The 14,402-nt window shown below is 41.7% G+C and overlaps 2 protein-coding genes across 2 annotated transcripts in view; one reads left to right on the forward strand and one right to left on the reverse strand.

The window, feature by feature from the left end:
- vipr1b (vasoactive intestinal peptide receptor 1b) overlaps positions 1–14,402 on the reverse strand; it is a 68,443-nt gene that overhangs the window by 31,035 nt on the left and 23,006 nt on the right. Inside the window, exon 3 of the mRNA XM_048971015.1 lies at positions 9,781–9,891. Coding sequence (XP_048826972.1) covers positions 9,781–9,891 — 111 coding nt within the window. The remainder of the gene's footprint in view (positions 1–9,780; positions 9,892–14,402) is intronic.
- On the forward strand, positions 1,478–8,432 carry LOC125729369 (G-protein coupled receptor family C group 5 member B-like). Its single transcript, XM_049005675.1, has 4 exons — positions 1,478–1,488; positions 3,576–4,588; positions 4,691–4,797; positions 8,304–8,432. The coding sequence occupies exons 1-3, from the start codon at positions 1,478–1,480 to the stop codon at positions 4,789–4,791; spliced, it is 1,125 nt and encodes a 374-aa protein (XP_048861632.1). The 3' UTR covers positions 4,792–4,797; positions 8,304–8,432.

Raw genomic sequence — 14,402 nt, forward strand, 5'->3', positions numbered from 1 at the left:
CAACTCAGTGGACCATCAGCGGTCACCCTGCCTGCCAGCTTCTGTAGCTAAACAGGCCTTTAAAGCCACAGTGCCTATGGACGTCCTCTTCCATTCCAGCCAAGCTTGGCTCAAACAATGTTTACTCATTTATTCCTTTGTGCAAACTATAATCATTCCCCCAAGTCCATATTTCACATTTCACAACCCACCCCCCAACCATTTTCTCTTCTGGTCTCTGATCTTGTTTTTCTTTTGCATTGATAGATTGTACATTTATTATTACTGCAGTTTATTCTGTGTCCTGCCCATCACTTTCATTGTTGGTAAAGATGAACTGCTTCTAAAAGAAAGGGTGCTAAACAAAAAAGAGTCACGGCCGGTCATGTGGGTAAGAACAGCTTAATGAGAGAAATCAAAGCAGAAAGACTAGAGCTGTTAAAGCTAACAGTATGGCCAAAAGTTAAAGAAAAGTGCCGAGGAAAAACTTCTAAATACTTCTGGGTCCGATACAGTAGGAGTTAGTTGTGCTGAATAAAGTGGCCACTGAGTGGGCAAACAGTAACCCATCCATCTTCTAACTGTTTATGCTGGTCAGGGTCACAGAGACCAGGGGCCTGTAAATCCGACAAGCTACCCCGATAAGAAGGTAACCCCACTTCGTAGTACAGGCCGTTGGAATTTTATCCCAGCACAGGGCACTAGGCTGGAATACAATGGGATGCAAACTTGCATTCTCAAGAATATTTTTGGGGCAAATTTAAAATACCGATTAGTTTTTTTACTGCAGGAGGAAATAATAAAGAAAGAAACAAACAACAATAATAACAACAACAATAACAATAATGGGGCGGCATGGTGGTGCAGTGGTTAGCACTGTTGCCTCACACCAGGTTCGAGTCTCTGCCTGGGTTACAAGTGTGTGGAGTTTGCATGTTCTCCCCATGTCGTTGTGGAGTTTCCTCCGGGTACTCCGGTTTCCCCCCACAGTCCAAAGACATGCCGAGGTTAATTGGAGTTGCTAAATTGCCCGTAGGTGTGCATGTGTGAATGACTGGTGTGTGAGTGTGCCCTGTGATGGGCTGGCCCCCCGTCCTGGGTTGTTCCTTGCCTCGTGCCCATTGCTTCCAGGATAGGCTCCGGACCCCCCGCGACCCAGTAGGATAAGTGGTTTGGAAAATGGATGGATGGATAATAACAATAATGTTGTTATTGCAGTTTCAGCGGAGCATTGGGATCAGACACACGATCTGCATAGCAGCTCCAACAAACAAGGTTTTATTAACGCAACAGAACACAAAGGGAGAACCAAAAATTAAGGGCACTGCAAAGGGTCAAAAACAAAATGGGTAAAAGAAGAACCAACTAAAATAAAACACAAAAAAACTAACACAAATATTAATGTGGGGACCAAGCAAGGAGCAGAACATTAAATAACACAGGAACCAATACCCTGTGCCAACCATAATGACATTAAATACACTTATAACAAGACTAGATGACAGAGAGGTGAGAACCATAATCGATTACTAAGGACTTGAAGCAACAAGGAACAGGTGGCAATCAATCAATCATAAGGTAGACAGAGGTCTAAACATCAAGGAAAAGTAAAACTAGGAAAAAAGAACACACTACACACGGAACAGGGTGCATACACAAGGAACTGTAACTGAAATACACAGACACATGATAACCCAAGAAAACACAGAATAAATGTTAAAGCACAACTTGTTGAGACTAGCCTCTGGCCATCCTCAAACCCACAACAAAACAGGGAAGCTGGATGATGGCCAACTACTTAGCCCATTAAACCACAGAGCAGCCTGGCGAGCAAGGAAACATGTTTTACCCTGGTCCTCAGATCATGCGGGCCACTTAAATTTTTTGACAAAACAGAAAAAAACAAGACACGCATAATCCTGCAAACAGCCAAAGGTAAAATTTGCAGACTGGGGAGGGGAGACATTACTTACCTGCTTATTTACTTAGGCCTGTTTATTTAGGAATCAGCAGGTCAGATTTAATAATGATTTAAAAACATGTTGCAAGATGATACCTTGACACCCCTGATTCAGATGCAGCTTTTTAGGCAGTATTTTTTTTTTTTTTGTAAACAGTGCTGCCGGCTGAAACATTATCAGATTATCACATTCACAAGTTAAAACCAACAACTTAAAGCAGTGAAATCGCAAAAAGGATAAGTTAATTGTTGATTTATACATTTAACAATGTTTTTAATTTATAATTAATAATTTGAGGAACCCTGTAAATTTAAAGCTCTAAAACATAAGGCTGACAATCACTAAAAGTGAATTTAATAACCGTAAAGATCATCATATTAAGGCATTTGCATAAGGCATAAGTCTAAATTGCAAAGCGCGATATACTCGTCTTATTTATGTCTCCATCTGACAATTTTTAAGGCCAAATGAAAATAAGAATGTTTCCCTGCATTTATTTCCCATCAGCTTTCCCGTGAGATGCTAAGTGAATCTTCTGGATTTTACCTCTCAATCCTGAGATTCGGTGCAGTATCACCCGAGAAGTCGACGTTCGCCTAAGGCGCCCCCTGGGGCTGGACCAGCACGGGACACCGATATTATTAGACAAAAAGGAATTTCAGTCAACGGTATCCGCCAACTTTTCCACATCGGCGCACCATTAATTACAAAAAGTAGGTTTCGACAGTATTTCGCTGTTCTTTAATTTGTTTGCTTGGATTGTATTCGTTACAACACGGACCGTGAAACCGAAAAACAGGCGTGCCCGTTTAACTTTTGGAGCGCCACTAGAAATGCAAAATTGCGATAACATACTTTAAAATACTTTCATGCAAACCGAAAACACGTTATTATTTAAAGTCGAAATTATATTCGCGTTTATTCTGGAGGTTCTCTCTAAGTTTTTCAAAGTCTAACTGAAAACGAGCACAGGTGATTCGTGAACATCGTGTTTTATGGGAAAAATGACATGGACGATGTAATGACCCGTTTGTACTTCGTTTAGATCAGGGGGCTTAAAAAACGTGAGGTCTTCAGATCATGCGGGCCATTTAAGTTATTTTTCGACGAAAGATTAAACAAGATACGCATAACCCACTAAACAGTCGACGGTTAAACCTCTCCCCCCCTACAATACTTATATGCCTATTTATTGGCAGGTCAGATTTTATAATGCTTACACACACAGTGGTGAGCTGGTACCTTAACCCTGCAACACTTTTTAAACAAATTCTAACTGATCAGATTGCAGCAAATTCAGAAATAAAATTCTCCTAAGCCTTATAGTCTCACAGCTTTTAGTTGTTAGTTTTCACTTGCAATTCTGTGGTTCTTACTGCCATATCAAGCCTTTGTTTTCATCATTTATGTACAACACGGTGCTTGTGGAAGGAGTCCTTTAGCCCTCAACATTTTCCATTTTGCCCAAAGTAGCTCCTTCATGTTAATTGCGCTGAGCTTATCCATGTCTCATACACTTGGAGTGTGTTACTTTCATGTCTGGACAGGCAGTTTGTGACCTGTAATGGGTCCTATACACTGTTTTAATTAACGAATTTAGCCACCCATAAAATTATCCTGTTCTCTCTTTCTCAGTGTCAGTGGTTGCAGTCTTTGTGGTTTCTTCAACCTCCTCATCCTCTCTCTGGTGGGCAGCAGCTTCGCTGTGGATGAAACTCCTCCTCGTGGCTGCAGCACCTTCCTGAAGAGGCCCTACATGGCCTTTTGTGACCTGGATGCGGTATTGGGTGTGGCAGTGATGACGGCGGCGAGTGGGGCAGCCCTGGCATCGATGATCCTGGCCCTCGTGCTGCTGTTCTGTCTGCGTCGCATCACAGCACCCGACAAGCACAGCGGGGTTGCGCCACTGCTTCTGCTCCTCACTGGCATTGTTGGGCTCTGTGGCCTTAGCTTTGCTTACCTCATCAAGCGTGAAAAGCATCTTTGTATTGCACGCCGCACCATCTGGGGCACGCTGCTCGCCCTGTGCTTCGGATGCCTGGTGTGCCAGAGCGTGCGACTGCAGCGGTTGGTGCAGGGTGCCCTTAGCCCCAGTGGCAGGGCCCTGGCAGGGTTGGCGGTGCTTTTGGCTCTGGTGGCTCCTGCATGGGTGCTGCTGAATGTGACGCCTGAGGGTCTTGCGGCTTGCCAGTACAATTCACTGGACTTGGGGTTGACCTGCACCTATGTGCTGCTACTGCTGCTAGTGGCGCTGGCTGGTGCAGCCTGCAGCCTGTCTGGGATGCAGCCGCAGTGGCGATGCAACGCTGCTTGGCTGCTCGCCACCTGCCTCAGCTCCTCCCTGTTGTGGGCCACCTGGCTCACATTCTACCTTTATGGCAATAGGGCTCTTGGCTTGTCCTCCACCTGGGACGACAAGGAGCAGGCAGTCGTGCTGGTGACGCAGGCCTGGCTGCTACTGCTGGTCCACGCTGCCCCCGAGGCCCATGCCTGCATGCACACAGCCCCGCAGCCCTCGGACCCCACTGACACTGCCCCCTCGCAGGCTCAACCCCACCTGAGGGAGGCCAACCTTGAAGAGGGCATTTCCCTGTCCCACTGGCAGTCTAGAGAGAACCAGGGTGTTTCAGTTAACCGCAGCAATTCAGGTACAGTTCTTTCCTACTTTGCACTCTGACCTACACTGTGTGTGAACATTTGAGAGAGAGCATAGCCCTTACTGTTTCCCCCCACCCTCATGATAATGACAGGTACTTCTAGAAGTCATAGGAACAGCAGCTTAGGAACAGGGCCCAGCACTGTCTTCCCCGGTAGCCACGACCAGCCTACTGAGATCGTAATCCTGAACTAGGCAGCAGTGAGTGCTACACCTTACACACACACTGAGGCAACCAAAATACTGAGCTGAGTATATGGTCTTCATTTACAGTATGGGCCTTCCCCTATTACCCAGAGCCTAAATACCATGGCTAGAAGTCCACTTCAGCAATCCCAATCAAAAATTTCCAGTGTCACCACTGAACTGCTGAATAATGATTACTTGATCTCTAAATACCAGACTCTCACTCACAGGTAACCCCCAAGACCCCTGGGAATACACCAATATAGTATCTGCATGTTTTAATAAATAATACATATGATTATCTGTTGAATTGCTGTGTTCTTTAAGCTAAAGTGTTGAACCACCACTGAATTGTACTATTCACACCATACATGATTAACTCAGCCACTGGTCAATTTCTCTAATCTACCTTTATAGATATTGAGAAAACAGCCATTTGTAAAATGTGGGTGTTTTTGCTATATCAGGACGGTTTTATTTTGCAACTTATGAAGGACATAAAATAGTATTGGCATACACAGAACATAAGGTCCTGTCCCTGTCCACAACCAGGCCAGGAAGGGATTCCAAAGCAGAACGAATACTTTAGCAGCAACTTTAGAGGCATCAACTACTCTTTTTACTGAAGAAGGAAATCAGTATACCTGAAGGAAACTGTGCAACAGAGAGTGAGGGCATGCAAATACACACACGTGCACACAGTGGAGTTGGGATTCCATCCCCCAGTCCTGAGGATGTAAGACTAAGGTCCTACCAACCAAATCACCATGCCACTCCAGTAAATATGTGTATGCGTGGAAAGTGGCATCCTGTTCAGGACATCTCCTTGCCCCTCTGTGCTACCTCCTTGCTACAGGCCCACCACCACCCTGTACTGGAGACACAGTCCTAGAAGATGGATGGACCTACAGTATGTTTGTACGTTATTGTTAGCTCCACAAGTTACACTATTATTCAAAGGGGATTATTACCAGGTTCTCACTATTCAGTGATCCATTCCATGCCACACTCATTCTATGTCATAGTCATTTTTCAAACTTAGCAGCACCAGACAGAAATAAAGACATAACTAATAAAATAAAAGGGATGAATGCATTGGATGATCAGCCATTTTCTGTACTGGAAGATGACAGATTTTCTTGGCTCATTCACGACTTAGAACCTAGTTACAGTCTCCCAAGAAAGTGTCACTTTTCCAGTATCTCATTGCCCGTGTAATGTGATGTGGCTGCCACACAGTCACAAGATTTCAAGAAGTAATTTCACTGACATCAGTCTTACCCAGATTTGCAGAGTTCAAAGATTAACAGTTACGGTAGCGGTAACCAGTATTGGAAGGGCTAGAAGGGCGGGGCTTGTGACAGTAAAGGTTGTCCATCGGACAGATGGCTATAGTGTACAGAACGAAAAAATAAATAAATCACCTTTTTGACTGCTGGTACGTTGATGCCATGTGATCTGACCTCTTTTTTATTTGTAATTTTAAAGTGCCTGATTTGTTTTTGCTGCCATTCTCATGATTGTAAATGAGAAAAATACCAAATTTCATGTATTGCAACCACTACAGAACATTATTAATGTTATTAATGGGGTGTGTGTGTGTGTGTGTGTGTGTATTAGGTTTATTAGATTGTGGGCGAGAAATGTCCCTCCACAATGTGATAAAAACCTGTTATTTTGGTGTTGTGGGGACCATTTTTCAGGTCCCCACAAAGATCTGTGAATGCTATCAAAAAACTAAATATGCCAAGTCTCATATTTTGTTTATGGTTATGGCTGGGTAGGGGTTAAGGTCATTATGATGGGATTAGTGTTTTCCCCATAAAAATAAATGGAGAGTCCCCACAAAGAATTACAAATCTGTGTGTGTATGTGTCTGTGTATTTCTGCATTTCATTTCTCTGTACATTGACATCCAATTTCTCTCTTTTTTTAAATTGTATATTATTCACAACCATTTTATCCTACTTCCTAGATAATGCTGTCACCCCCCTGCTTGGAAAATTAAAGTGCAAATTGGCTTTATGTAATGGAATTTGGGGAATCCTGGCATCCACACCGTAAATCTAAAACCTATTTAGAAAGTGGCTCTAAAAACAGAAGCCTGACAACCACTGAAAGTGCACTTAACTAGAAAGATCTTACATTTTAAGCTATTAACCTTCAACAAACCAAAACTAATATTGTAATTTCACAATATTCTTTAAATTATATTAATGCTTCCCTCTGGCTGTAATTTAAAGCGAAATGAACCAAGTAATAACTTCCCTGCCACTGCTCTCCATCGGCTTCCCTGTGAGATGCTAACTAAATCTTTTGATTTTAGCTGTCAATCCTGGGATTCTGTGCAGTATCTCCACCAAAGCTGACATTTCCCTTGGGCGCCACTTGGGCTTAGACCAGCACCGGGCATCCGTAATATTAGACAAAAATGTTTCAGTCATTGATATCCAACAAATTTTCTACATCGCTGCACCACCAAATATAGGAAGTAGGTTTAGATTTTTTTTATTATTATTTGAATTGTTTGCTTCTGAAGCTGTGCCCAGGTAACGTTTGCAGCATCATTAAGAATGCAGTGGTGAACAATTAAGGGAAGAAAATACCTTCAAATACTTTCATGCAAACCAAAAACAGTAGGAATTACATCTGAGTCTTTTTTAAGGGTTATATTTGAGTTTTTCGAAGGCAGACAAACAACCCCTCCACCCCCCAAGTGTGATAGACTGACCCCTTACAAACGTAATCATAGAACTAGCTGTCCTTGATGCTGAAACTAAAATACAAAAAAATAGTTTAATTCTTTGGCCAGGCCAGCTGCGTTATGTAAAATCCTTCATCACAACACTATGTTACAGGGCCTATTTTGTCTGGTTTTGCAGCCATGTACTGCTGGTGGCAATTGATGACGTTGGTTGTTAGGTTTTTGGTTCCCATTTCTTAAGAATTCAGTTTTACCTGGGATGCAGTGATGACAATATAAAGAGAAAATCTTTTGTCCACGAGTCATGTCAAGCTTTCCTACTTTGAGCTTATCCATCTTCTCCTCTGTGTCATGCTTTTTCTCAGCAGCTTTTTAATGGCGTGACACCCCAGGGATATCAGAAACCATGCGGTTGCATGTTGTCAGTGGTTTGTAGCATGAGAGCCAACATGGCAAAGTGGCCAAATTTAGACGGATTCGCTGACAAATTCCGTTCGAGTTTTTCATGAATACTTCAACTGCTACATTTTCTCTCCCTTAAAAAGCCTGACCACTGTAGTGCTATCTGCTCAGACTAAGCACAGAGAAAAAAATCTGAAGGAAGATGAGGTAACAAAGCAGCTTTCAGCTATATGAAAAGTACCTACCACAGGCGAGGGTTAGTTTGTGTTACCAGGGCATTTTAGCGCCTGTTTTGACATCTTTCCATGGTCTGCTGATTTAAAGGGCAAGTCACCATTGTTTTTGTTTGAGTTTAGTTCTACAAACGGCATAAAGTTCCCGACTGGGTTGTCACGTCTTATCCTTCTCTCCCCAGAAATGGACACAGCTTGCTGCTCCGCATATCCATCCAGATTCGGAATGCAGTGCAATTTCCTGGGATTCAGCAGCTGGTTCATATCACCAGGGGTGTAAATTCGCTGTATGGTGGTTTCCCCAGAAGAGCACGGTCAGTGTCATACCTAAACATCCAACGAATAAACGACAGCTACAAAGAGGGCCTCCTGGCTGAAACAGAGAGCACGACCAAATATTTTGGTCCGAGTCAGACATGTTCATCATAAGGGTTTCCTGATTAAACTGGGGTGGTTTGAAAGTTGACAAATTTCCATTGCAATAACACGGCCGTTCAGCAAGACCACCAGAAAAATTATGGTGTTTGAAAGGGCCACCCTATCAAGTTCAGCGCTGGATTTTACATTTTTATTTATTTAGCAGATGCTTTTATCCAAAGTAAAGTTCTTTTTTTAGGGAGCAGAATCAGCCAGTCCCTGGAGTAATTGGTTGATTAACGGCCTTGCTCAGGAGCCCAATGATAAAATCACTCTAACGACCCTGGGATATGAATAGACAACGTTCCAATCGTAGGCGGAGCACCCAAACATGCTGAGCGACATACCCAAGGGCTAAAGGCTAGAGCAAGTCACTATTTACTCCTTGGGAAACGAACAAGATTTGAATCCTGTACTTGACCAGCCAAAAAGCTGACACGAGAGGGCAGCTGAGTTTCTGCTGCCATTTGCTGAACTACTCAGTCGCTATAATCCATCATCCTCACGTGATTTATAGCTTCAAGCCAATACACAACGCATACTGATTTCACTCGAGTTTCCTAAACGCCGCAAAAGGCACTGCCGTATTTCGAAAGCCTTTTTAAAAAGCCGATTAGTTACGTTTCCAGACAGCACAACACAAAGCTTGTTCTCCGGAGAAACTTCTGAGGAAAAAAATACCACTCACTTCATACTGATGCCCATACTGATACTGATGTTAGAACATTCTACAATGCCCTCATCAAGGCGCACGGCACTTAGAAGTACCCCACAACATATTATTCTTCATACTGGTTAACGCAAATTGCTTGTAACAAGGCAATTAAGCAAGTTAAATAGGCAAAAGTATTTTCATTAACAGCACATTTCTAAACTCAAAGTCAAAGTTTGACTTTGAAGTTATGAAGACATGCAAGAAATAAGACAGAAAAATGTAATTAATTAACCTGTGATATTTTTTTCTTCTAATTTTTATTTGGACTCAGACTTTAAATATGCAGTATGTACATATTTTGCAATGCTAAACTTGTAACATTTTCAAAGAATTTATTCAACTAATTATTTATAACAGTAATTTATAGATAATATACAAGTATTTAATGACTGTCCCATGTTTGCTTATGGATAATATTTCATCATCCTTAAACTTCTTTTATACAATTTACAAATGTTTAATTGTTTCTGCTGATGGCTAATATTGAATCAGTGTTACACGTGTTTTAGTATTAAAGGCATATTTACCTTTGTGATGGTCGCTGAAGTAACTGAAGTATTTGGGACAGGAAATGGTGACCACCTCTCCCACCCTGGCTGAGGGCCAGCAGGCAACGATTTCCCACATACCTTTGCAGCCTGTCAGGATGAACAAAGCTGCTGTTTCAGCACATGGTCAGTGGAAACAACAGTCACATACATTACTACTACTACTGCTGGAAGTTTGATCCCGATATTATTCATGTAAATGGATACAGAAGTCACCCTTTTTGAATTTTTTTAGGAGCAGATAATAGTGCATGTGCCTAGATTAAAAGAAAAGATAAAAACAGAGACAGAAATTTCAGGTAGCCTTAAAAAGTTCAAATACTATTTAGCAGAAACATTAGAAACTGTTTATTCAAACATTTTGCATATAGAGAAGAACATCAAGCATGATAGAACAAAAACATACCAAGGGGCAAACTGGAATTGCCATTAAATTGGTGACAAAACGAACTGAAATTCTTTATTCAACTGGAAAACAATAAATCTTACAAACAAAAAATGTTACTTTTCCCCTGATCTCTGCAGTTAATAAATTAATACACAACTATCTTTGACTTACTGGTCACTGAGCGGAAGCTCAGCCTAGCAGCACTTGAACCTAATTTGGGTCCTTGATTACTGTGTGCTTGAAATGTACATTACATGGACAACAGTACTGGAACACCTGCCCATTACACCCACAGGAACTTTTATGACATCCCACTCTAAATCCATAGGTATGAATATGGAATTGGGCCCCCTTTGCAGGTATTACAGCTGCCACTCTTCTGGGAAGGCTTTCCACAAGATTTTGGAGCATGTCTGTGGGAATTTTTTTACCCATTCTAACAGAAGAGCATTTGCGAGATCAGGCACTGATCGTGAGCCAGGCCTTCATGTTCAACATCTCCATTCTAGTTCATCCAAAAGGTGCTTGATGGGGTTGAGATCAGGGCTCTGTGTTGGCCAGTCCAGTCCTTCCACACCAAACTCACCCAACAATGTCCTTATGGACCTTGCTTTGTGCAATGGGGCACAGTCATGCTGGAACAGAAAAGGCCCTTCCTTCCCCAAACTGCTCACACAAAGTTAGAAGCATAGAATTATCCAAAATGTCTTTATACTGAAATATTAAGAGTTCCCTTCAGTGGAATTAAAAGGCATAGGTCAACCCCTAAGAGATAACCCCATACCATTATCCCTCTCCCACCAAATTTTACAGATGGCACAACGTAGTATGGCAAGTAATGTTTTCCTGGCATCCGGCAAACCCAGACTCGTCCATCAGACTGCCAGAGTAGCATGATTTGTCACTCCTCAGAACATATTTTCACTGTTCTAGAGTCCAGTGGCAGTGTGCTTTACACCACTCCATCCGAAGCTTGGCATTGTGCTTAATGATGTGAGGCTTGCATGCAGCTGCATGGTCTTGGAAGCCCATTCCATGAGGCTCCCAGTGCACAGTTTTTGTCTGGAACTCTGCAGTTATTGAGTCAGTCTGTTGGCGACTTTTACATGCTATGCGCCTTAGCATAGAATGACTCCATGCTACTTGACTTGGTCTGCCACTTTGTGGCCGAGTTTCTGTTGTTCCCAAATGCTTCCACTTTGCAATACCACCACCTACAGTTGACCGTGGAATATGTAGCAGGGACGAAATGTCATGAACTGACTTATTGCAAAGGTGGCATCCTATGATACCGCCACACTTCACTGAGCTCTTCAGAACAAGCCATTCTTTTAAAAAATGTTTGTTAACCTGACTGCAAGACCCAGTGCTTGATTTTATACACCTGTGGGAATGGGTTTGAATGAAACACCTGAATTCAGTTAAGAGGTGTGTCCCAGTACTTATGTCCATATAGGGTATTATCTGTCTCACTTGTATATTACTTTGGAAAAAAGCATCTGTCAGATAAACCAATATGGATATACTGCAGACAGTGCACACCTGGATCCTACATTCACTGCATAGAGAGGCATTCCAGCTTGCACACTGCCCAGGGTTTTAAGCTCATGACACCTGGCAGCTTAACAAAAACTAACTTGATGTGCGTCCTGGCACTTGGGAAGCTTGTGCATGTTCTGGGTTCCATCACGTCAGTCGTCATGGTAGCAACCTTCTTGCTTAAGGGCAAAGGGAACCCTGACCGAAATTACAAGCTCGTGCCTGCAAACAAGTCCATGAGAAACTGTAGCTCCTGAGAAATCGTGCACCAGTGAGATACTGGCCAGCTTGTATGTTCCTATTCAGATATTTCTTAATCATTTACTACAATGCAGGAAAAAGAGTCATTTAGGCTTTGTTTCTCTTTGCCATTAAAGGGAAACCCATTTCCACTCAATACCCACTCCTTCCTCTCATCCCTATTTTATGGTTCACCATCCCACCCAGTACAAATCTAACATGGTTTACCTATGGACAAAACCCACCAAGAAACAAACCTGACCGAAAATAGATCATACACCCACAATCATTGTGAATTCCTGGGAAGAACAAAAATAAAAAAGTAACATCATAAATACAGAAACCAAATCGGCATCCAGTTCCAATTCTCCTCTGGTTATTGAAATATATTTATTATTTTTTAAATTTGTATACAGTTTGGGTCAGCAGATTTAGAGTGTAGTTATGTACATTACAATGTATGTTTTATTTTGATCCATTTCCATCAATGAAATAACATTTTCATAGGAGATTAACTTATGATCAAACAAGCCTTATTTACACGAGACGGGGAAGGTTAAAAGCCGGCATAAAATTAAACTCTGCAGCCTCTTTTGCTACCTCTCAAAGAAATTTCCATGCAATACTATTCTCAATCAACAGAAAAGTTTCCCTCCACTCTGATTATACAAATTTCTCACCGAAATCATACTGTTGAGGTTTCACCAGGTTCCCATCATGCAAATGTGCAAGTTTTTTTAATATAATAATTGATTCTTTATTGATCCCCATGGGGAAATTCTCTTTATACCTCCTCCAAATTGTTCTCTGTAGGTGTGAGCAAGCTGACTGTGCCTAGGGAGCTGGGGGTTAAAGGTCTTACTGAAGGACCTGCAGATATGCCAAGACCAGGCACAAACCAGCAACCTTCCGATCACAGGCACAGAGGCTTTGCTCACAGAGCCACTCACTGCCTCCAGAATAGGAATCTTGCATGATACCACTACACCAGCAGTGCTGACGAGACAGATTCTGCTGACCTGAAAAATATGGCACCTCTGTCCACAATACACAGTTGGATAAGTTGGTCTTTACTGTCTTTAGCACACACACACACACACACACACACACACACACACACACACACACACACACACACACAAAGGAGGTTCAGAAAGATACAGCATGTTGTCATGACAACAGGACAGAGTGAACAAAAATCAAATATTAACAACTAGGTGAGCATGGAACATGGTCCCAGACAGAATGGGTTGTCCCAAACTGCACATACCCCTCTGGCCAGGTTTGCTGCCTGTCAGTTGGGATGGGTATCGTTAGGATTTTATCAATACTGATACTGCTTATCGATACCGATACATTTCAGTGCTCTTAACATCTTTCCATAATGTGGTGCAAAATATGGACATGATACAAAAGAACTGAATATTACTTCTTGAATTATGAAGATGGCATCAAAACAATCGAATGTTTCCAACTATATTTGTTGTTTTGGAATTAATTTTGAGCTCAATTCATGTTACTGAATTATAAACATTAACTTTATAAACTGTGTATTTTGGAACTGAATTGTGGAAGCTGAATACTTATACTGATTATTTTACCACCGAAATTACAACTGAAATATTCAATGTTTAAAAATAGTGACATTAAATTACAGCCCACAAATATTTAAGCATTACTGAATGCAATGCGTTTTTATTTAAGCATTATTACATGCAATGCATTTTTATTCGATTAGTGTACTTTAACGTGCTTTTTTGCATCAACCACATTAGTCATTAATTTACTTCCATAAGCATAACATTTACTAAAGCGAATCCACACTTTTGAACGCTTTAACTTATCTGTCATGATGACTGGAGAGGACAATCACACTAGACGTGATTGCGTGATGCCTGTAGTGTCGTCCTCATTAGGGGACGGTTTAGAATTTAAAAAAGGCACCATGTTAGGGGGCTTTTCCACTTCAACAGGTACGGTATTTATGGTACAGTACTCTCGGTACTTTCTCTTTTCCATTGACTTCCATTGACCGGTCGCTTACAAGTACAAAAAGTTCGGAAAGTACGGAAAGGGACAAACTGGGGTGCTTTTCTGATATTTCGGTACGTTGGGTTTGGACTTGAAATGCTTTCTTCGTCGATTGGTTATACAAATAGCCTGCCTCTGAAACACAATACAACCACCGTCTTGAAAAAGGTCAAATAAGAGAATAAGGATAAATGAAGTAAGACGATAAAAGTAATAATAATGGATGTGTGGACAAATGAGAAGCTTTAACTGCGATCTAGTTGGAAGAACAGATACAAGATCAGGGTTACAGGGACAAGAAATAAAGTATTTTGTGTAATATACTAGGGCGGCACGGTATTATTTTGTTGTAATAATTATTTGTTTTATAAATACTAAAAGTGGGGTTGCATGGTGATTCAGT

The sequence above is a fragment of the Brienomyrus brachyistius genome, chromosome 1 (assembly GCF_023856365.1).
Source record: "Brienomyrus brachyistius isolate T26 chromosome 1, BBRACH_0.4, whole genome shotgun sequence".
Taxonomy (NCBI): Eukaryota; Metazoa; Chordata; class Actinopteri; order Osteoglossiformes; family Mormyridae; genus Brienomyrus; species Brienomyrus brachyistius.

Bases quoted from the DNA above. Each gene is read 5' to 3' on its own strand.
- LOC125729369 (XM_049005675.1), top strand. The intron at 4,589-4,690 runs GTACAGTTCTTT...TGATAATGACAG, and splicing joins AGTTAACCGCAGCAATTCAG to GTACTTCTAGAAGTCATAGG.